The 24,392-nt window shown below is 55.0% G+C and overlaps 1 protein-coding gene across 1 annotated transcript in view; it reads left to right on the forward strand.

Moving 5' to 3' along the window:
• Positions 1-1,286: 1,286 nt before the first annotated feature.
• Positions 1,287-24,392, forward strand: part of INPP5D (inositol polyphosphate-5-phosphatase D) — a 104,541-nt gene continuing 81,435 nt past the window's right edge. The window contains exons 1-2 of the mRNA XM_045198336.3: positions 1,287-1,578; positions 10,901-10,964. Of these exons, the coding sequence (XP_045054271.2) occupies positions 1,445-1,578; positions 10,901-10,964 (198 nt within the window). The 5' untranslated portion in view covers positions 1,287-1,444. The remainder of the gene's footprint in view (positions 1,579-10,900; positions 10,965-24,392) is intronic.

Here is a 24,392-nt window from a genome sequence, read left to right on the forward strand (position 1 = left end):
GGGAGGAGACGGGGAAGGGGGGTTGCCGAGAACTGGCTTTGGGGAGATGGGAGTGAGGACAGGAGGTGTCGGGGCTGAGTTCCCAAAAGGATCTTCACCTGGAGCCCAGAGAGGCCCTGGAGGGGGCGGGTACGGGGCACACTTGCTCTGGGCCTCAGAATCAGGACGAGGTCAGGCCACCCAGGCAAGATCACGTGGCTCCCTCGCAATCACCTGCCGCAGGTGCGGCTGCAGATTGGAGGTGCTGGGGGCTCCCTGGCACACAGGCGCTCCTTTTGGGGCTACTTTCCTCAAGTCGGAGGCCTGGCCCAGGGCCCAGAGGGGATTCTGTTGACATGTCCTGGGGAGCAAGGGCTGGGTGTGGGATTGGGGGGCCCCCTTTTGCAAAAGGTTAGCACTTGCCACCTCATACGGGTGGCTCTGACCCAAGGACTGAGGGCACCCAATCTGGGGCGCAGTTTGGGAGGATGTCCACTTTGGAGACCTGGAATTGACTGGTCCTGGGTGGCGGCCCTGCGAAGGCAGCTTCTCTTTGAGCCATGGGCAACGGCAGCCACGCCTGGCCACCCCCGAGTCTGCTGAGATGAACTCAGGAAGGAGCTTGCCCCTGGGGACGTGTGGGTGTCCTGGGTGTTCTGGAAAGACCCACAGATGAAAACCCAGCCTGTATTCATGTTGCCATGAAGGCCAAGTCACCCCAGGTCCTGAGAATGGGCGTGAAGGTATCACAGAGCTGGCACCTGGGCCCTTGGGGCTATCCAGTAAGGACACCTAAGGTGACCCCCAGTGTCCAGGGCTGTATGGTGTCTGCATGACCGTGAGTCTCCAATATGGGGAGGAGGACTGGACTGTATCCCTCCCCCTCACTTTTGCTCAGCCCCAGGCAGGCTAGGACCCAGCTGAGAATGCCCCGTGAGCCTCCGTTCCTGGGGTATGTTGGGGGGGAGAGGGGTGGGGAGCTGAAAAGCCCTGGGGAAGGGAAGAAGGCTGAGGGACCTGTGCAGGGTGTGGCCGTCCCACGTGGGCATGCACACGCCTGTCAAAAGCCCGCTATAGGCCTCCTGATCCCAAAGGTGCTGCCAATCCCCCAAGGACTTGAGCTGGCATTTGACCCTCTGGGGACTGAGACTCATCAGAGGACAGAGAAAGGTTGGGCGAGTGGGAGGCAGGGGCCAGGGGCCTTGGCGGGTGGGGTAGGAAGGTGGAGGACATGGGCTCCTGCTTGGGCTCTGCAATGAGGAAGTTCTCTGCAGCTCTCGTTTCCTTTCCCTCGCAAAGCGCCTGAAACAGGAAGTCGTCGGTCAGTGAGCTGGTGGCAGCAGCCCGGGCAGCAGAGAGGGGACAGGCGGCGGGTGGCAGCGTCTCAGGGGCCTCAGCTCCCCAACGGTGGCCTGTGGATCCTGGGGGTGGCCACCGGCCCAGCCCTCGGAGGCCCACACCCGCCATGGTCCCCTGCTGGAACCATGGCAACATCACCCGCTCCAAAGCCGAGGAGCTGCTCTCCAGGACTGGCAAGGATGGGAGCTTCCTCGTGCGCGCCAGCGAGTCCATCTCCCGGGCCTACGCGCTCTGCGTGCTGTGAGTACAGTGCTTGCCCGGCCAGCGCCCTGCGTCCTGGCCTGGCCTCTCCTGCCCGGGCCCAGAGGTGCCGCTCAGAGAGGGGACACCAGCTCAGGGCTGAGCCAGGGGCTCGGCACTGAGACGGGGGGTGGGGGGGTCTTATGTCCTGGCATGGAGTGACCGGGCTTGCACACTGTCCAGGTGTGGCGGGGGCTCAGCAGAGGCTAGTGGTGGACCGGCTGGCCCGGGAGTTCAGGTTCGGCAGCGCCGGAACCCCTAGAGCCACCCTGAGGCCTGGTCACACACTGCAGCTGCCCACGAGCCGTGGTGCAGGGAGTTCTCGGGGTTCCAATGGCCAGGAGAAGGGGTGCAGGCTCTTTGGGGCAGGCGGAAGCTCAGGGCCTTGCGGTGGTGGGTGTGTCAGAGAGCAGCCCCGGCAGCTCCGCTGTTAGTGTCAGGGATGCCCGGGGTGGAAGCCCTCTTGGAGAACAGATGTGTCATGGGAGACCCTCCCATGCCCAGGCTCCAGGACCCAGAGGGAGCCGTTACTGAGGGGGCCATGAATGTGGGGTGGGTTCACTCAAGAACGTACTTTCAGTTCACCCAAAAGTGGTGTTCAGAGCCCTGCGCACAGAGGAAGTCCCCATCCGGGGCAGCAAGAGCCTCTTTTCTCCTTGTCCCAGCACTCTACTGCGTCCCCACCCTTTTGGGCCCCTCTGCTTCGGTAAACTGCCCCCTGCTCCCTGGCTCTGGATGGTGCTGCAGGTGCTAGCTATCCTCACAGCTGAGGAACCAGCCTTTGCTGAAGGTTCCTCTTTAAAACACCCTTCTAGACCCATGTCTCACGGAGGGCCTCGCCCCCGCAGCCCTGTGGTCCAGCCCTCCAGCTGGGACCTTGGGAAGCTCCGGGGCCCAGTGGGTGAAGGGCGTGTCCACCACATGCGCCTCCCAGTAGTGGCCATGAACTTGCAGAAAGGTCCTTCTGAGCTGCCGGGAGCAAAAGTGGGTCACTGAGCACAGGCCCGTTTCGAGCACCAAGTCTAAGTGCCGGTGCGTCATCCGATTGCACCCTCTCAGCAGTCTGCAGTGCGGGTCCTGTTCTCGCCCCATTTTGCAGATGAGGAAACCGAGGCTCAGGCAGGTTAAACGAGTGACCACAGTCCAAGCCAAGGCCGTCTGCACCCAGAGGTTGCCCCAGATCATTAGATTCCTGCCCCTGTGAAGTGGGTGTGAGGATAGGCCATCTGCAGGTGACAATGAGAGAGGCCAGAGGCTGGCTGGGGGTAGTTAGAAAATCAGCCAGGCCCGCAGCTGGCCCCACACCTGCGCTCTGACTGGCAGCAGCCGTACCTCCCCTGGCCGGCTTTCTGCGCCCCTACTCTCACACTCCAGAGAAGGGACATGGCCCGGACTTCCCCCGCAGACACTGCCCCCCATGAGGACCCTCCAACGGGGCCTTGGAACTGGTAAGGAGGCTCCCCGGGGACCATGTGGATTCCCCATGCCTTGGCAGGACCCAGGCCCAGGGCTGATTCCTTGGGTGTCGGTGGATGCGGGCCTCCTGCAGAGAAAGGGCCCCGGCCCCCTGTCTGCCCGGTGTCCCTTTGCCCAGGCGCAGGGCTGGTGCTCAGGCTGCAGGTGGGGAACGGGTTCTCTCTGATGCCAAACAGGGTGCCGTGGCCGGCCAGGGCTGGAATCAGGCCTCGGGAACCTCTAGTCTGATGGCCCTGACTGTGCAGGGGGCCAATGGAGCCTGGAGAGCTTGAGGCCTTGGTCTGCCCTGCTCGGCTGGCCGGCGGCAAACTGGGATCCAGGCCTGGCTTCCCGCATTTACTCTTCCACCTCCTCGCCTCCCTCGCCTCCCTCTCCTGCACTGAGTTACTCAGACCCGCGGCAGACGTTTGGGGTCTGCACCTTAGGGAGGGGGCTCATAGCACCCATGCCCCCAGCTGTCCACCACCCCTTAGCCCAGACCTGGACTTTACATCAGTCTCCCATCCCCAGGGCCCCAGACACCAGGGCTGAAGCCTTTGCCCCACGCCCAGGGCTCCCCTTCCACCTCCATCTGTGGGGGATGCCACCCTTCCTGTGGGGTCGGGAGCCACCAGAGGCTGGAGGATACCACGGACCACCAAACCTACCCCAAACCTGGGAGACCTCATTTTGCTGCTACCCCTCATTTTGCCAATTAAAGAGATTTAAAAACTAACTAAATGAATGACAACTAATTGCCACCTCCCAACAGCTCATTTCATGAAACAAAGCATCTTTTAACACCAAAGAGACAAAAAACATACTCTTAAAAAAAAAAAAAAGCCAGTCCTTTAAATCAAACCGATTTAACCAGCCACCATCCCTGGTTCTCTCTGTTCCCTGCAGACGAGCGTAGACCTGGCCCCTTACCAGCCTGGTGTTGGGAACCCCAGGGGGCAGAGGGGAAGAAGCAGCTGGGCTTTTTTCTCAGCTTCACCCTCTGCTGTCCCCCTGGGAGTCACGAGGGTGCAGGGACCCACTGTGGGGCAGGCGTGAGGTCAGGGCCTCAGAACACCCCAGCTCTGAAGGGAGCCAGGACTGCTGCAGGAAGCCGCAAAGCCTCAGCCCCCCGGTCTAGAAGCAGCCGCATGGAGGAGGCCTGACAGCTGGCGTGCCCACACCTCGTCCTGCCTGGGCCCCAGGGCCAGGGCTTCTGCCCGGACCCCTCTGGTGAAGGGACAGCCAGAGTCCGCATGCTGGTTTAGGCAGTGTGTTGGGAGCTGCAGGAACTGAATGTAGCTTCCTCCTCGGACGTGACCTTCGTGCTCAGAGAGGACAGGATTTGACTACTGAAATGGACTGGGCCGGGGGAGGAGGGAGGCACACCAAAGGACAAGGCTGCGACTCAGTGCCGCCCCTGGGATGGAGAGTCATAGTTGCCCCGGCCTGCCCAACCTGCCCCGCCTCTGGAGAGGTTGGCCGGCTGCTGGCCACCCGCCACCTGCCACTGGCCAATGGGCAGAAAAGCCCAGCTCTATTCTTAGCAACTCAGAAAGCCCTGCTTTTGGGGGGGGCATCTGGAGGCCTGCCTCAGGGTACAGAGAGCTGGAGGGGGAAGGCCCCAGGAAGCTGGCCACCTGGTTTGGGTCCAGCTCTGCACCTGCGGCAGGGGAGCTGAGGAAACAAGGGACGGCGGGCTCTGCTGGGAGAGGTCTATGTTGTCCTCGCCTGGCCCCCCTCAAAGCCACCAGTGGAGCCGGCCCGGCTTAGGAGTCTGCAGGGCACTTGGGGGCTGCTCAGCAAGGTGGCACCTTCCTTGCGGCAGCACCTTCCAGGGCTGCGCTTCCACATGGGGTCCAGCACCCGCCGCTTGTTTTATGCTGCCGCAAAGAGATAATATGCCTTTGGGGATGGGGCTCCGTGGACGCAAGCAGCATGGGCTGTCAGGGCAGCCCCCCTGGCCCAGGCTGCACAGGCAGAATCAAAGCAATGGCCCAGCCCTGCTGGGGTTGCAGCCTGCCTTCTCTGTGACAGCATCCTGGGCCCTGGGAGAGCCTGTTAGGTCGGGGTTCTCCAGCCACCATCCAAAAACAGGCAGCTGCCCAGCTGGGTGGTGCTCCCACAAACCACACTAGAGAGAGCAGGCTCCCCTGCTGGGGAAGGGGCATGTGTGGGTTGCCTTTGGCTCAGAAGCCACCGCGGGCTGGCAGCTGTGACAGGGACCCAGCCTTGGTTCCCCTCAGCACACAGCCTGCCCAGGGACACATGGTCTCCTTCCCGGGGACAGTGTGCCAGGCCGCCTGGATTTGGTGGCTTTATTGGTAGAGCCAGAAAGATGAAGAGTCACAGGAAGGACAGTTAGTCACCCAAGTCCCAGCAGAGAAGGCATTCTACTTGTCCTGGGAAGAAGGAGTGTGACAGTCCCTGGAGAGCGGTGGGGCCTGACCCTCGCTCCCCTAACAGAAGGTGGTCGCTTACCTGTCCTGCCTAAAAATAACAGCAAAGGACTTGTAAAGGGTGTGCTGCATGCCAGGCTCTGTTCTAAGCTCTTTCCCTGTGTCACCTCACCGTGGCTTTTGAACAAAGTGCCACTATTATTCCCACTGAACAGATGAGGAAGCTGAGGCCCATGGAGGCTAGGGGATGGGCCACATTTACAGGACTAATAAACCGCAGGATCAGGACTTGAACTCATGCTGTTCTTGGGAGGGAAGCACAGGGAGGAGCCAGCAAGCCTGGGTAGGGGTGGGGTTGGGGAGGCCTGAAGGGGAGACCCCTAGAGGGGAGAACCACAGGAAGGGACTTGGACTGCACAAAGGTCCTGGAGAGGTGTCAGCCCCTCCCTGCGTGTGGGGATTGGTGTGACAGAATCCTCTTTCCTTGGTTCCCTTTCAAAGTTTCAGTCCCATTGACACCACCCATTAATGACTTTGATGCAAATGCAGAGGAAAATGCTGGTTTTTGTAGCCGGTGTGGACAGAAAGGGGGGGAAATGCTGGCACAGAGCCGAGCTGGAGGGCCACAGGCTCTGAAGTTTGCACCAGAGTCTGCCCAAGGGCAACTCGCCTGAGTTTCCACTCTGTGAGCAAGTTGAGCAGAAAGCGGAGGCTGCGGAGGCCCGGGATGGCTGGTATCTTCGATGCGAAGTGACTTAGAACAACCATGGGAGAGCCGAGTGTCCCCAGGTTTTCTGTGCCCATGCCCAGCAGCCCAGAGTAAGCCTTTCGTCCATCCAGAGTGAGCTTTGGCTGTGGGGTGCTTTGCAAGCTTGCCTACCTGACAGGTTAAACTCACCTGTGCACAGACATCAGCACTTCTCCATTGAACAGCTGGTCTCCTGGAGTGTGAACGTGAACAAGTGACGAGTCACGCCCCTCCCAGCCAGGCCCCCTCCCTGCTGCAGTGGCGGAGGCCAGCTCCCCGTAACTCAGGCCCTGTGGCCCAGCCCTCAGGAAGAAGCCCCCATGGTTGTGTTGATGTGATTTGAGTTCTAGCCACGTGCTGTGATTCTATGTAACACAGGGGTAACACCTTTGAGTCCCTAGAAAATGGTACCCCTTCTTTTGGGTGGCAATGTGATTTCATAGGGCAGGTGATTTTCCTTTTCTGACGAAGAACTCTCAGGGAAGGCTAGACCACATTCTTTTAGGGATCAGGGAGTCTCTGCCCAAATTCTCTTCCCAAAGGAAAAAAGGACCATTGGGGATGGGGTTGCGTGTTCCCAATCCCAGATCCAACTGATGAGGTGAGTGGTGAGGAGGTGACGTGCCCCAAGAATAGGTGGGGTTTCTCCCATCTGCTGGCCCCTGAGGCTGCGGGGCCAGGGTGCTCAGCAGGCCCCCAACAGTGCTCTGGCTGCCCCACTTCCACCTCTCGCCTGGCCACCACTTCCTGCTTTCTCTGTTGATTCATCTTGCTTCTACTCTCTTTGGCTGGGATTCTTTGGGGGTCTTGGCGGTGAGCAGTGAACACCCTTGGCCTGGGGCTGCCTTATTTTCTCTTGCTTCCACAGTCCGAGGGTTTTATGAATGCAGACTTCCCAGACCCCATCTGTCCAGAAGTTTGCAGCACTTGAGGAAGAAAAACAACATTATAAACATGTAAAACAACATTAGAAATTAGAAATGATCTATAACGAATTACTAAGGGGTTTATAAATAATTATCAGAGCACGTTAAAGTGGTCGGCAGAGCTAGAGAGAGACGCTGAGGATGTTCTTGAGTTTTAGATTGTGATCTCTCTCTCCCGCTCGCTCGTGCGCCACAGTAAAGCATGTTCCTGGACATACTCATCAGTGTTTATTACGTAGAAGCAGTCATTCAGAACACTGGCTTACTGAGGTGCAGGTGGCACAGATCACTATATCAGCTTCAGGCGCCCAAAGTAAAGATTCCACTCCTGTCCAGGCTGTGAAACGCCCCCGCAGCAATCCAGTAAATGCCCATCACCTCACACGGTCACAAAACGTTTCTTCCTGTGGGGAGAACTTGTACGATTGCTCTCTTAGCATCTTTCAAACGCGTGGTACCCGGGCTGTTAACCATAGTCTCCACGCTGTACGTTGCCTCCCAGGACGTATGGTGTTTATCTGAGAGAATAAATAAAACACCCCCATGTCGCTCCCTCCTCTTTGCTTGTGCCCTTGCCTCGCAGTCCAGCTCCCTGAACCGTATCAGGGTCGATCTGGAAATGCCCTTGCCTGGGGAAGCATCGTCCCGCCTCTTTTCCGCCTCGCTGACAGAGTGGAGGCCCCTGCCGCCACCCGTGGTGGTCCCGTGTCCCGTGGGAAATTTACTCTAAGCCCAGCTCCACTGGAGAGTGAAGCAATCTCGTTCAATAGCAGATGTGCACACACTGCTGTCACCAAGCCATCCCAACCTGGGTGTCCAATGGGATATTCCCAGCTCAGGTGCCCTGGCGTGCGACCCAGCCACTGGAAGGAGTAGCAGCTGAGGCCCATGTTGGAGCCCTTCACTGTCACCGGACCATTACAGAGAGCCGGGCGAGGGCGGGGCAGGGCGGGCAGCCGTGGCCCCAGATGGCTGTGAGCATGTTGTCTGGATTACGTTCTAGCGCAGAAGTGGTGGAAGAAGGCTCAGTTGGGGGATCTTCACTCTGAACATTTTACATGTAAGACTGGGTGTGTGCATGTATGGGCACACGATGTATCTGTATGCACATGTATGTATATGCACCTGTGTGGCCAGGTATGTGCATGTGTATGCGACTAGGACCGGACTGAAGTGCAGCTGCTGAGATGTGGTTATCAAGGGCAAAGTGTCCTCTCTTCCTATTACTGTACCTGCCTTTGAATTCTGACCTGTTGAGTCCCGTGGAGCTGCTTCTTCGCTTCAGTGTTTCTAGAACATCTTTGAAAAAGTCATAAATGGCCTTCCTGTTCTGTGCACCTGTCTCTGCCCCTCTCCCTGGGACGCTGGCGTCTGGGCCCTGTTCAACCCCCCTTCCACAAATTTGCAGCCCTCCACCAAGTAAGAGGCAGTTGATGCCCGCCCTTCATTTGCGTATCTGCAGAAGGAAGTGTCACTAGGACTAGCAATGACAGATAGAGCACAGCAGGGTTCCAGCGACCTGCCTTGTGTTTGGCAGGCTCTGCAAAAGGGAGTGGAGGCTGGAGATGAGGGGCTGGGGGAGCTGGGCTGGGGTCCTGGGGTGGCTCTCTGCCTCCTAGAACCTCCCCATGGGGTTAGGTGGCAGCAGAGAGTCACCCCTGCCACCTCTGATGAAAAGCCAACTGCGATGTCAATTTAGGCTCTGAAGACAGGACAGGGAACAGAACGGTGGGAATTAAAGAGAAACCTGACCCACTACATTCTCTAAAACTTTCTTTAAACATCCATTGATGCAAACGCCGTTAAAGATCGTAAAATTGCCCACATAAAATTGTAAAACTTCTACACAGCTTAAAAAGCCAACAATGCTTCCCAAAGAAGTCAATAAACACTATTACAAATAAATGATTCCAAAATATATTGTAGTAGGTATCAGTCTTACAAATAAATAAGCAAAAGATTTTTTAAAAGTGCCCAAGGCATGGAAAGGAATTCACAGAAAAAAGAAATACAACCTTTCTCATAAAGCAAGCTGTCATTCGTCATTGGCCTCTCCGATTGAAACGTCTGATAACAGCAGGCAGGCAGGGTGTGGAGAAATAGACACTTTCACATCCGGTTGGCCGGCTCCGCCTCCCGGGCAGGCAGTTGCTCGTCTGTACCAGCCTCCAGCCTGTGTCTCAGCCCAGCTGTTCTCTTTCGATTGTTGGGGGGGGGGGGGGGGGACCCTGTTCCAAATGCTTTTCATGCATTAATGTACTGAAGTCTACACGGCACCGGGGTAGGTGGAGTGTGTTATTGTTGACCCTGGTTTACCGACGGGAAACTAAAACTCTGAACCCAGCCACGCACTCACGTTCTCGGAAAGAGATGTTCCCTGCTCCACTAGTTATAATAGTAAAAAGCTAAAATAGCTACCTGTCCGTCCTCAGGGTGGAGGCAGGTAAAAGATGGTCCAGCCACGAGGCGGACCCTGACTTGGGAACACTTCCGAACACGGGACACAGTGTGATGTTACTTGCATTTAGAAAGACATGCGTGGGTACGTTCGAGTGCACGTTTGAAGGGTCTGGAATGATTTACAAAAAGGAGCAGTAAATCTACGAAGCAGGACTCACAGGAGGAGGGGAAGAAGACGTTCGTTTTTACTGTCTTTCTGGACGTCTTAAAATTTTAAAACTAGTGCATAATTTTAAAATCTAGTTCGACAATAACACAGACACATGCTTAGTGACATGCCGGGCACGCAAGAAAGCCTAAAAAAAGTGAGATTGTTGTGATGAAGTGTTCTTTGCCTTGATCACAGAAATAAAAGGAGTGTCTGCCAGTCTAGGGCCTCAGTAAGGGTGGAGTTTTGAGGTTCATGAGAATCTCACGTGGGGGAGAAAGGGGGAGACTATGGGGAGGGAGAACAGACCAGCAGTTTCAACTCAGAGCCTAAAGCGCAAATCCCGAAACCCCTGTGGCCCCCAGGGCCCAGCCAGACCACCCACCAGTGTGTTCCTCCCCCAGGGGCTCCCATGTGACCACTCCCCTGACTTTCAAAGTTCTCAGGAAAATAAGAAGTAGCTCCTCCTCCTCGTGTGGGAGACCCTGAACCAAAGGAAGGTGGGGTCTCTGGAAAAAGAAGAGAACCCAGGGCCCAGCTCTTCCCTGGGAGAAGCTACCCTAAGGGTTACTCCCCAGATGCTGGGGAAAATCCAGGCCCTTGGCAGGTTGGGGGACAACCTGGGGGAGAATGAACTGTGGGGCACAGTGGCCGGGGAGGAGGTCACCAGGCGTGAGAGAGACTCAGCCGGAGGGAGGTGCTCCACCCAGAACTGAGCAAGTGGCTCCTTGGCAGGGGTGGCCCCTCTCTGTGGCTGTGCCTGACACCCATTCAGACTGTGCCCCCCTTGTTCAGCCACACTGAACAAGGAGCCTTATTTCTATTTGAAGCACCCCCTCTGGCTCTGTTCTTTGGCCAACATGCCAGCTCAGAGGTTGAGGAAGCCCTCCCAGCGGGCGGACTGCTTTAGCTCAGACCACAGGGCCTTCAATCGCCAAGGTCGGTCACGCCAGGCAAACCCCTCCTGCCTTTCCCTGAAGCTCCTGTGTGCTGAGGGGCGGGGGCGGGGGCTCACAGAGCCTCAGGCCAGGACCCCCGGACGTGGGGACGGATCTGCCCCTTGGCACAGCTGGCTCCACAGCTCAGAGACTTCATGCTCCGGCTGCTGGAGCCGTGTCGGGAATTGTCACTTGCGTTACCTGAAAAATGTTCCCACGTGGGTTCTAATGACGTCTTTGTTCTGTTCCAGGTATCGGAACTGCGTTTATACCTACCGGATCCTGCCCAATGAGGAGGATAAATTCACTGTCCAGGTAAGCCTTTAGTGCACCTACTGGCCTGACCTGCTGGGAGCCCGTGTCGGCAGAGACAATGACAAAGCGGAAGAGGAGAAGCGGCATGGGCCCCCCACGTAGCCTCGACAGGAAGGCCTGGCTGAGCCTGTCTCTCCCCTAGCGGTCCCTGGTGGGGGTGGCTCAGCAGGGACACAGGCACTGCCTAGTGCTCCTGCTCCGGGCCCGGCGGAGCAGATAGAAAGGACACTATTCGTATTCGCGGGTGCGAAGGGGAGGCTGTGGTAAAGGACCCAGAGACGGAGGGAAGTACGCCACTGGGGCACGTCGGTCATTTTCTTCAGAGGCTGAGAGGGGTGAGGGTCAGTGGACCCGGAAGGAGAGAAGGAGGGGAACTTGCAGGAGAACAGACCGGACTTTCTGAGGGGCTAGATAGTAGCCCAGCGAGCACGAGACAGGACCTTTCCATTGGGAGAGGCCTGTTTATTGCACCATGTGAAGGGCAAACGTGGAAGCCTGCTGTTAAACGTTAGGGAAAAGCCAGTTTGTGCCACTCCAAGTCGGGAAGGCCACCCTATACCCAGCTAGTGTGACAAACACCAGGGCTTCGTGTGACCACAGCCCATGACAGCTGAGTGACATGGAGGCCAGGGGAGCTATTTTTATCTGGCCGAGTTAAGAGAGCAAGGGGTTGGGCAGAAGGAGGAGGTGACACCCTCAGTGGGGACAGAGGGGTCACATGCAGATCTCTGGGCTGTGGTGACAGGCACCAACAGGCCGAGTGCACCCACATGGCAACCAGAGCAGCCATACGAGCCAAGGGTGGGGACACCATGTCATGGATGAGCAGCAACGGGGGCCCGTGGGGTTTAGCTGAAAAGAAAGTGGGGGTGGAAGGGACACTATCCCCAATTCTGAGCGTGATGAGGGTGATGAATTTTGTGCAGGACTAAGAGGCAGTGGTGCAAACAGAGCCGGACTCAAGGGAGGACAGCGGGCAGGTCCTGGGGCCCAAGGCACTGGAGACGTGCCAAGAAGGAGAAGCTCTGTTGAGTAGAATCCCTCTGGCGAGACTAGATCTGGGGATCGAAGGGATCACTTGAATCAGTGAGCCACTTGGGACAGAGAGTAGGTACGGGAGGGTCGCTTGAGCCAACCCAGGTGTCTCCTGGGGACTGGGGCTGTGTGCTGCACAGCTCCCACGGGAGGTGCAAGTGGGAGCTCAAGTGGAATCGCCCCACCCAATCAAGGTTGGGCTGAGCATCGCTTCTGGCTTCTCCATCCCTCCCATCCAGGCAACTGGTCCAGTGTCCGAAGCGTATCCATTTCAGTGTTCTTAGCCAGTCTGGGACGCCCACATGTCTCGGTCTGGTCACCAGAAACAAACGTTGGCACACCAGGTACGCGGCTGTCCTTTCAAGTACACCATGGCCGCTTACCTTTCAAACAGGGGTCTCTCACGTGGGCTCCTCACCCTGCCAGGGACGTGGCCACTGAGGGGAGGGCTGCGTGGGGCAGGCCGTGGGCCCCGACGGCCTCCATGTTATCTTCCATGTCTAGGACTGCGAGGGCTTGCTGCGGGTGACATCCTTGACAGGTGCTTTGCTGAAAGGAGTCTAACCTCTCTTAAGTTAAAAGTTGGTCGATGCGTTTGATCTTTTCCCCCTTGTGGTTTGTTCTATTCCTTCAAAGTGAAGAAGACTTGAAGTATGACTTGGCCTTTAGCTGGAAAAGGCATGACTTTGCGGCTTCCTGTATAGAGTTTGCACCCAGGACTTGTGAATGTTAGACTGTGTCTACTGTCTGTTTCCTCTTATGTCCACCCATCGTGTGTTCCTGGGAATCGCAGCCAGTCCTGCAGCAGCTGCAGAATCAGGGGCATCCCTGAGTTAGGGGGATTGCAAAGAACAGAGACTCCCTTTGGCTAACTCATGTAAGGGGTGGGCGGCCTTTGCGGAGTTGCACAGGGCAAGGGGGGAGAAGGCCTGGGGCCCGGGACCAGGGGGGCGCAGGGTAGGTGCCGCCTGCCACTGCTCAGCCCTGCTCTGTGCGTCTGCTCTTCTCCCACTAGCAGACTTACTTCTTGGTTCCCAGTCCCAAGAGGGAAGCTAGCTGGCAGACCCCCAACAGCTTTTTCTGTGTGGGCCACATGGGAGGCCACAGGTCTATGTACAAGCCAGCTGTCTTAAAGCAGGTGCCCGCCCACCCCCTGAACCCAGGGGGTCGAGCTGTGGGGACAGAGTGTTGTTCCCTGAGGCCCACGCTCAGCCAGGGTGATAGGCAGGCAGGCTCCCTGCAAGGGCTGTGGCCCTGCGGACATGTCTGCCCCTCACCCCAGCACTGGGGCTGTGACCGCCTTGGTGACCAACACCGGGTAACCAGGGACAGGGAGCTGTGGGGCCTAGGTGGCCCGAGGAAGTGTCCACCCTGGAGATGCACCGTCCTGTAAAAACACAACACCTCACTAAAGTCCTAAGAGTAGATTTCTACCTGGAGCAGATTAAAGCAGGTGCACAGTGAGACGAAGGCCTGGCAGTGCTTCAGCAGGGCCGCTGGTTATTTTAACTCAAGTTCCTCTTTTCTTGTTGAGACAAAACCTCGTAGTCTTTTCTGAGCTGAGCCAGTTTCTGAATAACTCATTCCTCACATCTGAGTCTGTGTGGGCCACCAAAGAAAACTCGGCTCCCCAGATGAGAACCCACCGGGCCTGAACCTCTGCCAAGTGAAGCACCAAGGCTTTCGCCGCTTTCTTATGTTAATTACCTCAGCTCTCCTCGCGGGGCTTCCTGTCCCGTGAGAACCCAGAGCCACTGCATCCTGCATCCTCGCACTTTGCAGAGCGGCCTCCGCTGGGGGTTCCCCCATTTCGGTCAGGAAGAGGAGAACCCGGACACTCCGGTGACTTTATTCTCACTCCACCTTCGCAGACTTACGAAAAATCTGAGATGGGTGGGAAAGCTGTAAACTAACTTCAGGCAAACCCTGTTTTGAGGATGGATGGAGCTGAGGCCTGTGGAAGGCGGAGCCCACACCAGGTGTCCAGGCCGCCCCGCAGGAGTGTCCGGACCTGACTGGCTGTTGAGTCCCCTGGGGAAGGGCGTCCCCAGGGGCACAGGGAGGTAGGGCAACGTAGCCTCTCAAGGAGAGGGGCCCCTTGTCCTTCCCACAGTGAAGGTGACCTTTGATCACAGGGGCATTGGCCCTTGTGGTAAGTTGGTGAGGGACCTGGAACCGAGGCAGACCCCTCTGTGCCCAGCTGGTGCAGTTCCAGATGTTGCCAGCTGTGTGGCCTTGGGTGAGGTCGTAACTCCGCTGGAAAGTGGCAGTCACCCCGTGCCTCCCTGTGCACGTGTGAAAGACCCAGCGCCGGTGGGTGGGCGGCATGCGGGCCGCTGCCACCACCAGAACTGTCTTGATTGTCTGTGACAAGGAGCAGGCGTCAAACAAACCATCACGTCTGCTAACCCATGTACATTAAGTCTGCCGCGTGTGCAGGTGAGGGGAAAGGGCAGTGGCGGAACCTGAGATGGAGAGAGAGTGAGCCAGACGATGGAGAGGGGAGAAGGAAAGAACAATGAAAAATAAAAAGGAGAAGGGGGGCGAGAGAAAAGTCACAGAGGAAGAAAAAGGGAAGGGAGACGAGGGAAGAGGGGAGTGGAATGCAGGTCAGGGGGCAGCACTGACAGCAGAGATGGGAAGAGCTGCGGAGCGAAGAGACTGCAGAGAAGGGGAGGCAGGGGCGGGGGAAGGGAGACAGGCGGTATTCTGGAGGATTCTAGGCAGTAGCTGGGGTGGCAGACTTTGTGGCCGTCATGCCCCTGTGCACCTTGCACTGCGGATTTCTGTGTCTCAGTGACCTCAGCAGCATGTGGCATTGTTAAGTTGTTGTTCAGCAGCTGCTGCGATCCTCAGACCGGGAGAACCTTCTAGAATGGAGGTCTAGACTGGACATGAGCCGCCGATCCTCAGGGCTGGCAGTGCTCTGAGGTCCGGGTGAGGCCAGAAAGCCAGGTCTGCCAGCCCCTCAGGCCTGAGTTCCCGCACCAGGAGACTGAGTTTCTTGTAAAACCCAGACTCCTTCCCTAACTTGGAACAGGGAAGTGACCCCGAGTAGAAGCGCTGAGTCCAGAATAAGCTGTCACGCTCCTGCTACCTATTAAAATGACCTTCCTCCCCGGGAGACTGAGGACCAGTTTGCGGTCCTGATGGGCCAGCTGGAGGGTAATTGAGGGGAGGCCTCGGGGCTCGTGAAGCAGCCTTCAGATCGGTCCCATAACTGGCTGCCCCAAACCCAGTGTCACAGTCCAAGTGAGTGGGGCCCTTTTAGAAACGGGGCCCCGAAGTCACCGAGGCTCCGTTCCTACCACCCTTCCACCCTGGCTTTTTTTCCTGACATCCTTCCTACCAAGAGGAATAAAGCAGCAGAAAGTAAAAACCAGCCACAGTCCCCAGCCACGTCGATATTTGCTGTGAACTTCCTGTCTTTTCTCCCGGTTGACATCGTGTCCAGGGCTCTGACTGTTGCAGCGAAGACAGGACCCTGCACAGGCTTTGCCACAAGTGGAGGCTGGGGGGGGGGCGGTGGGGGCAGCAGGGGGTGGGATGTGAAACTCTCCGCCTCAGCCGCGTTCAGCGATCCCCCCCACCCCGACTTAGAAACCCGGCCCTGCGGCTCGAGCCACTCGATGAGCCACTCGTGACTCAGTTCCTGGCCCCTGACGGCAGCCGCTATGTGGCTCTGGGCAGTGTGGCTTTCGGAGAGAGACGAGAAAGCTACTTTCTACCGGCCGTTCCATCACAAGTGTCCGGGCGGGTAAACGGCTCGGCCATTGTTATGAAGCTCAGGAAGAGCGTGGCAGCTGTTATTGTTCCGCGTGGTCACCGAGTGAGGCACAGACTCCGTCTGAGCCGCCGGGTGAAGGATGTGGTGCTAACGCACACTTCCTGACATTGCACAAGAGGGGACAGGAAAGGCTCAGGCGACAGACGCCACGCAGGGCCGGGGCGCGGTGAGGGCAGTGGGCCTGGCAGGGGTCCCCGGTGGCCCAGCTGTCCCTTAAGCCATGACTGCCATTTCCAGCATCTGCATTTTTATTTTATTTTATTTTATTTTATTATTTTTTTATTTTATTTTATTTTATATTTTATTCTGTGGCCTGCTGTAGAGCACAGAGAGGTCTGTTGTCCAAGCTTCTGGATATCTCCAAACGGCTTCCAGTTGCCTTCATATTCAAAAGGGAATCAGATGGCGATAAACTTCTTGGGAACCGGGTTGTCCCTCGGAATCCCACCCAGGTGAACAACCCCAGATGGAAGCTCCAGCACCAGGCTGGTGCCATTTCCATGATGGGGAACCGTTTTTCTCCCTTTTCTGCTCTGAAGCCAGGGGCGGGGCGGGGGAGGGATTCTTTTCTGCCCCTGTCATTTTCCCTTTGTTGATCATTTCTGGAAGGTGGTCAGCCTGTTTGCTTTGCAAACTTGGGTCTTTCTTCGCTCAGAAGGCTTTCCTTCCCTCTGTCTTTGTGTACATCTCCTTCTGGTTCCCAGGTGCCATCTCTGCCTCCCAACGGCTGTCTTTATCTTCTCCCCTCTCCTCCCCTCGGTCATCTCACCCTGGTCCACCTCGCCCTAGGACCTGGGCCCATTTCCTCTTTGTTGCCCAAAGCAGATCTCGCCTGGGGTCCACACTCGCTGTGGTTGGGGGGTTTAGGCACGGGGCGAGGAGGCAACTATAACCCGTGAGATGTGAAGGGGAAATTCTGTGGGGCCTCTGGTAAAGGTCTATTGGTCTTAGATGAAATGGTCCCTTTTCTACCTTTGGAAGCTATGCTAGGATGTGATCGCTGGGGCTGCCGCCGCCATCTTGCAGTCAGGAGGGCAGGTAGCTGGAGAGTGAGGCCAACGTGCAGAGGGCAGAGCGGGAAGATGAAATGAACCTGTGTCCTCAACGATGCCACTGGATTAACCCAACAGAGTGAACTAGCCTGGTCGTGGCGCTGCCTCCAGACTTCCTGTTTTGAGAGAATCGATTCCTTTTTTGTTCCAGTAGCTGAATTAGGGTTTTCTGTTACTTGCAGTGCAAAGTATCCTAATGTGCAAAGGTTTGGACCATCCCATGGGGATTTATCTTTAACCACCCGACTTTATATACTTAATGCTACTGTTTACTTTCTGTCCTAAAGTGGCTCCTGGTATGTGGTGGGCACTCAATAAGTATTTACTGAATGATTTAGTTCTGCTGCCCGTGTAAGAAGGTATTGGGATGGGTAAAAAGTCCATTACGTTCTTCCGTAGGATGGCTCTAGTATACTGTGCTTAGTTGCCTTTAACTTCATTCAAAACAATTTTGTTAGATTGTACCGTGACAGCCGTCATATTAGTGTGCATTTAAAAAAAACATACCAAAATTGGTAAATTTTTGTGCAGCCACTTTAATATTGAAGATGGAAGATACACAACATTTTTGGCGTGTTATGCTTTATTACTTCAGAAAGAGTAAAACCGTAACTGAAACACAAAAAAAGATTCGTGCAGTGTATGGAGAAGGTGCTGTGACTGATCAAACGTGTCAAAAGCGGTTTGCAAAAGTTTCCTGGTACTATTGAGATTTTGGCCAAATAATTCTGTGCTGGGGGCTGTCTCATGCATTGGAAGGTGTTTAGCAGCACCCCTGGCCTCTGCCCACTGGAAGCCAATAGTGGGAGATAGCTGACATACTCAAAGTAGCCAAATCAATAAAATTACTTGTGAAAATGAAAAGTGTGTCATATTTTACAGGAAAAAAGTAACAGACATGTTGGCCAGCCCAATAGAAAGCACTGTGTGTTTCATTTAAAATCACAGCTTGGCGAGGTTTTCATTCTTACTGGGCCTCCCGTGTCTGCCTTATCTGTTGGCTTGTTGCTCTCGTTTCTCATGCCTTGGTCAATTTCCTCTGCGTTCCTTGCCCGGTGCTCTGGCCCAGTCTCAGTTTTGCCGTCGCTCCCTCCACTGCGGGCTTCAATTCCAGAATTGCCTTTTTCCATTGGGGGCAGCCCGCCTTCTGCGACCCGTCGTCCTCTGTAACTGGTCCTGCCGTCCGTGGTCTTTCTTGTGGGCTTTGCTCCTGGGTCGTAGAGACCTTGCCTTTTCACATCCCCGTGAGGATGTCCGCTGCTCCCCAGCGTGTTTCACGCGATCCTGCAGCCGCATTTTCAGGGACTCCTTTCCCCTCCGAAACATCGGGAGAGCGGCAGTCCTTCTCACGTCGGGAGGTTTCCGGGACCAAGGTGGTGGTTTACATGAAGGGCGCACAAGTGTGGCCCAGTGAAGAATCGGTTCACAATTGATGCATGTGCCTGCTCATCGGGACTATGTCCCCCCAACTTTGAAGGACTGGGGAAGACAGAGAGGCAGGCGTCAGAGCGAGGGCTGGCACCCAGGGTCCCAGTAGGCAGCCATGAGAGAGACCTTGAGGATGCCCGAGGAAGGGCCCCAGAACTTGGACCCACCCCATCACCCCTTCTCTTCACTGCTCTCACATACTGAGCCCTATTAGCAGCCGGGCCCTGGCTCTACACGCTTTAGTTGAGTCCTGTGAAGGAGGCTTTGTCATTATTCTCGCTTTAAGTACAAGGAAGCCCAGGCTCAGATGGGATCACATTGTTTGCTGGGTTCACACGACTAGTCAGTGACTGACTACAGATGTCATTTGACTGGCTGTGCTGCGGCTTACGGGTCAGACGACGCTCCCCATCCTTGGCTCGGTCATCGAGGTGCCGAGCAGCCTGGGCCCCCTAGCTGAACGGTGAATGCCACATTGAGTCTATGCTGCCGTCGTGTTTGGCTACTGGCCTTTGCTTCCCCGGCCACAGGAGGGTGGGCCCGGCTGCGGGCCCAGCTGCGAGCTGTACAGCCTTTGGGCTGTTAGCCTCCATGAACGAGGTTCCAATGGCCCTACTCTTAAGCCAAGTCCAGCCAGGGTCATAGCTGTGTCTATTGACCATGCTCCCTGCGGGTCAGCACGACTTAGCTCAGAGGTTGCCACAGCCACCTGTTCATCTGCTCAGTCACTCAGCAAACATCGGTTGGGCACTGGTGGTACGATCGTCCACCTTGTAGACACAGTCCTTGCCCTGAGGGACATTCAGTGGGGGCACCGAAGACAAGCAATTATCACGGTTATCCCCTGAACCCCAGCTCGGTAGAGCTTGAAGTAGAGGTGACCAGTTGCTCATTTATACGAGGAGATTCACCGTAAGAGAGCAGGTGATCCCAAAGTCCCTTTACTTCCGTGGTTCCCTGGGAGGCTGGTGGCCCGTCCGAGGGTCTGCCTGTCTCTCAGTCACGAGTGACTTGGGAGAAAAGGTTCTGAAATCCTGAAATGAAGAAATACATTTTCTAAAATCCATTGTCTCAGCCTGACCAGTGAGGCTCAGTGGGTCGGGCACCATTCGCAAAGTGAAAGGTCGCCGGTTTGATTCCCGGTCAGGGCACATGCCTGGCGTGCAGGCTTGGCCCCAGTTGGGGAGCTAATGAGAGGCAGTGGATCAAAGTTTCTCTCCCTCTCCTTCTCCCTCCCTTCTCCTTGCTCTAAAAATAAACAAGTAAATAAATAACTAACTAAATCTGAAAAAGAATAAAATCCAATATCCCTGACAAATGCACACTCTTAAGACTCTAAGAAGAGGCCTTGGCCCCTCATGCTGGGACAGGACAGAACACAAGGACATAGTCCCAGGCATTAAGGAGGGAAAGCAGACGTTCACACAAGCCGATTTAAGGGTTACCCAGAAATCTGCAGGAAAGGCCATTGGCTGCGAGGGGACCCAGACAATAGAGCGGCTCTCTCTTCCTGAGAAGGCATTGATGAGTAGTTACCCCCATGAACTTGAAACTCCCCCCCACCAACCTCCCCCCCCCAGGATCTTTGCACTTGCTATGACCTCTGACCCCCAGATCACCATGAGGCTGACTTCCCTGACGTTACTCCCAGGTCTCCCTGTCGAAAGTCGTGCCCTGCCCTGCCCCATAGTCATTCTCCATTGTACGCCTATTCATTTTTCTTCATAGCTAATAACACTGTCTGCAATGATATTTAGTTTCCTATCGCCGTAGCAAATCACCACACATATAGTGGTTTAAAAACAGCACAGCCCTGACCGGTGTAGCTCAGTTGGTTGGGCATTGTACTGCAAGGCAGAAGGTGGCCTGTTCGATGCCTGGTCAGGGCATATATGCCTGGGTTGTGGGTTCAGTCCCCAGTCCAGGCTTGTGTGAGAGGCAATGGATCGATGTTTCTCTCCCTCTCTTTCTTCTTCCCTTTCCTTCTCTCTAAAAATACATAAAATCTTTTTTAAATTTTTTAAAATTAAAACAACAGAAATACATAATTCTTGGGGAAGAAAGTCCCCAGTCCCCAGTGGGTCATACTAGTTAAATCAGGTGATGGAAGGACTGTGATCCTTTCTGGAGCTCAAGGCAAATTTGTTTTGCTGCCTTTTCCAGTGCCTACGGCTGCCTACATTCCTTGGCTCACATGGGACCCCTGTCTCTGTCTTCAAAGCCAGTGAGGGTGGTCAGGGCTTCTCAGCAGGCCATCTCATTGGGCCTGACTCTCCCACCTCCCTCTTTCCCTTGTGAGGGACCCTCAGGATTAGAGTGGGCCCGCCTACATAATTCAGGATGCTCTCCCTATCTCAAGGTTGGTACGTTAGCACCTTTAATTCCCTCTGCACCTTGGTTCCCCCACTCCCTGCAACAAACCGTGTAGAAAAGTTCCAGGGATCAGGTTACAATAGCCTTTGAGGTGGGTCATTGCTCCGCCCACCACAGTGACTCCTGTAGCCTTTTGTCACCTGTCTGCACTGTGAGCACAGGAGACCCCAGGGGGCTAAGACCTTGTTAGTTTTGCTCACCACTGTATCTGCAGCCCCTACAAGATCACCTGGCACATAGTAGGTGCTCAATAAATATTGGCTAAATGGCAGGACAAAAGGGTAAATTTGTAATATGATGAGGGGGGAAAGGCCTCCATTTCTTTGCCTCTGAACAGAGGGCAGTGGACTGGAGCCCTCCAAATGCTTTGTTGCTCCAAGATGCTATGATTCCTTCTGGAACAGTGACATCAGCCAAGGTTTAGGAGGGGGGCTGTCCAGGGTGGCTGTGTCATCATCAGCTTGGCTCCACAGTGTCTGGCACAGTGACTGCAGCAGGGACAGGGCTGGGGTGAAGTGAGGGCAGCAGGAGAGTTTGGGGGTGAGCTGCACCGTTCATCAAGGGGCCGCCCCAGGCTTTCTCGCCCCCGAGGCTGCTTCCCCTAGGCGGAGGACTCAGAGCTTGTCTGCCAGCTGTCACTTTTGTCTCTGCCAGACGACCTCCGGAGTTTCACGAAAAGAAAAGAAGTAAGCTGCTGGAAGGCATCACAGGGATGTGTAATTAGGGATAAAAATATCCCTGTAGGCTCCTTCAGAGGGGACTTGGAGGAGGCTCCTGTTCAGGCACCGCTGGAACTGTGGGGGCTTCCGCAAGCCGATTAGTGCGGGCCCTTGGCATCGAGGAGCAGGGGCAGTGGTCAGCACCGGCTGTGTCCCGCCGTGCCCCACGGTCTGTGGGTCCGGTCTGGAAGGAAAGGCACTGCAATTGTACAGCAGCTTAAATACCACCTTGGTCTGGGTGGAGAGAAAAGGAGAAATGGAAACAGCAAAGGAGAAGACAAGCTTCCCTCCTTGCATGTGTCAGAGGGAAACGGCTCTTTTATTTATTTTATTTATTAATTTTTTTCATGTTGTAATGTTCTTTGGCTAATCCCTTCCCCTTCTTTCATCCAGCCCTGTCCCCTCCCCTCTGACATCTGTCAGTCTCTTCCATATATCCCTGCCTCTGTTTCTATTTTGTTCATCAGTTTAGGGAAATGGCTCTTTCAAAGGCAAATGCTGAATACTGGGGGGGGGAGGATTTAGAGACTCCCAGCAGCACCCCTCAAGGCCACCTCCCCTTCAGCCATGACTGACTCTGGCCCCCGGGTACCCAAGGACACTTCTCCTCTGTCCCCTCCCCGCACCCACCCTTCTGCATCCCTCAACCCCGCCCCCTGCTTTGCACCTAAAAGGCTGCATTCCTGCTGGCCTGGGTGAACAAATTCTGACCCCATGATGAAAATGGCTACACAGGAAGAGGCAGAAAGATCAAACGGCAAGTCGGGAGAGAAATGGGGAAATAGGCTCACTTCCGATCTGAGCGCCGCCGGCCGGGGTCCTGCTCTGCAGGCAGCCCTGCTTGGCCCGTGGAATTACTCTCCTAGCTAACTTGTCTTTCTTTCTTTTTTAAAAAATATATTAAGAAGGATTGCTGCAGATCAATCTTTGTCATTTCTGCTTTTTCTCTCAGGAAGGTAGTCAGTAAGGGTGAGGAAGTTCAAATCGAAAATGCAAAACAGAACTAAACCCTCCACCCCCCCACGCTGAAACATGCCTTGCTTCTCAGGACCTTGTCAGCGTAAATTTAACATTAGAACCAGTGAGGTTTTCATCATCTTAAAAATAGTCTGGAAGACTTTACGTTAAGCACGTGAGTGCTCACTGAGGCGTCTTCGCATGTCAACAGTCCTGTGATACCTGGGGCAGAAAAGACTTGTCAAAATTGGGCAAATACAGCATCGTGCCCAGTCAACTAGCACAAACTCGGCACAATTTCAAGTGCACTGTGATTCCCTTTCAAAGTGAGGGGGTGAAGGTGGTCCAGAGATTCGAACCTCCAGCCATGAAAGAAATTGTCCTGGGGTGTGACGCGCGGCATGGCGACTGTAGTTAACAACACCGTAGTGTGTGTTTGAAGGTTGCAGACTGAGTCGGTCTTACGTGTTCTCATCACAAGAAAAAGTAATGTGTAACTGCATGGTGATGGATGTCGACTAGACTTAACGGTGGTGATTATCTCGTTGTACATAAATATCAAATCATTTAGGTTGTACACCTAAAGCTGATGTAATATTATATGGCAGTTGTATCTCAACTTTTTTAATGTGAAAGAAAGTTGTTGGGAATGTTGCCTAGAAACAGATAGTAGTGATAATATTAACAATAGCATCATTGCTTGGAGTCCTAGGCCACCCAGAGCTCCCTCCACCTGCGGTCCTGTGGTGGCTTCAGGCCGCGCCCGGACAGAGCCCAAGCTATGCTTGAGAGCTGGGCCGTGCTGTAGCCACTGGCCCCATTGGCCGCTGAGCACTTGGAATACTGTGTGACCAGGTGTGCAAAGTGTAAGAAACACACCAGATTACAAAGACTTGGCACAGAAGATGAGGAAGAGGAGGAGAAAGAAGAAAGATTGTAATACGGCTTCATTTTTTTTTGCAGATTAAAATCCTAGTATTGGATTAAATAAAATAAATTCATCAAATTAATTCACCTGACTTTTAAAACTTTTAAAAATGTGGCTCCTAGAAAATTTTCACTCACAGATGAAGCATGAAGCTCCCATTATTTTTCTGCCGCATGGCATTGCTCTGGGGTCTCGGGATGCAGAGTGTGGCCCACGGCCGGGGGAGGAGGCGGGGCCTGTCAGACACACAGAGAATGGGGCCCAGACGCACTGATTTGTAATCGCACTCACACAAGATCTTCCAGTGATCTGTGTGCTCGTTCAAGTCTGAAGACCACGTGGAGGTGGGGCAAGAGGCAGCAAGTCACACCACGGAGGGAGGGAGCACCCATGGGGGCCACCGCTCCAGAGGGCAAACTGTCGATATCCACGAACATCTGTAGCGCCTGGGCCCCGAGCTGAGTGCCCCCCAGGAATGTGTCCAACGGGTCACACGGGCTGAGATCATCTGTACTGGAGCATTCACCGTGGCAGTCCTTCAAACGGGGACCAGCCAGAACCAACAAGAAGCCTAAACATGATTAATAGGAAACTATTATATCAACTGCCGTCTGGCCGGTGGAAGCCGCAGCAACTGTGGAGAAAATTAGGGCAAAGCTGCGTGTTATAAGCTGGAAACATCTCCACGTTTTAGAGGAAAAGTTGTCGTGGGGAGAACACTCTGTAGAGTATGTGCTCCCCTAACCACATTGCTGCACACCTGAAACAGACCGGAGGCTAGTGGGGATCAATTGTAATTGGAAAAGAAAATATCAGAAATGACTACATTTCCAGCGAAATAAGCGCTGCAGTAAAACACGGGCAAAGGGGCGGGATGACAGTTCAGCCGAGAGTCTGCGGTTTTGTTTGTTAGGGGTGATCCCGCACAAGGTTGCAGATGCATCAGAGTGAGGGGAAGGTGTCTGAGAAGGCGGTACCGTGCGGCGAGAGTGGGGGTTATGGGTTCGGGGGCGGGGCGGGGTCGGGGGGGCTTCTGCTTTCCAATGTACACCCTTTCTGGACTGTGAGTTTTTTTAAACCATGGCTGAGCTATAACTTATACAATAACGTTTTCTGTTTCACATTTCACCTTTGTCTTTCTTTAAGAAT

This window comes from Desmodus rotundus, chromosome 2, assembly GCF_022682495.2.
Source record: "Desmodus rotundus isolate HL8 chromosome 2, HLdesRot8A.1, whole genome shotgun sequence".
In the NCBI taxonomy this organism is placed as follows: Eukaryota; Metazoa; Chordata; class Mammalia; order Chiroptera; family Phyllostomidae; genus Desmodus; species Desmodus rotundus.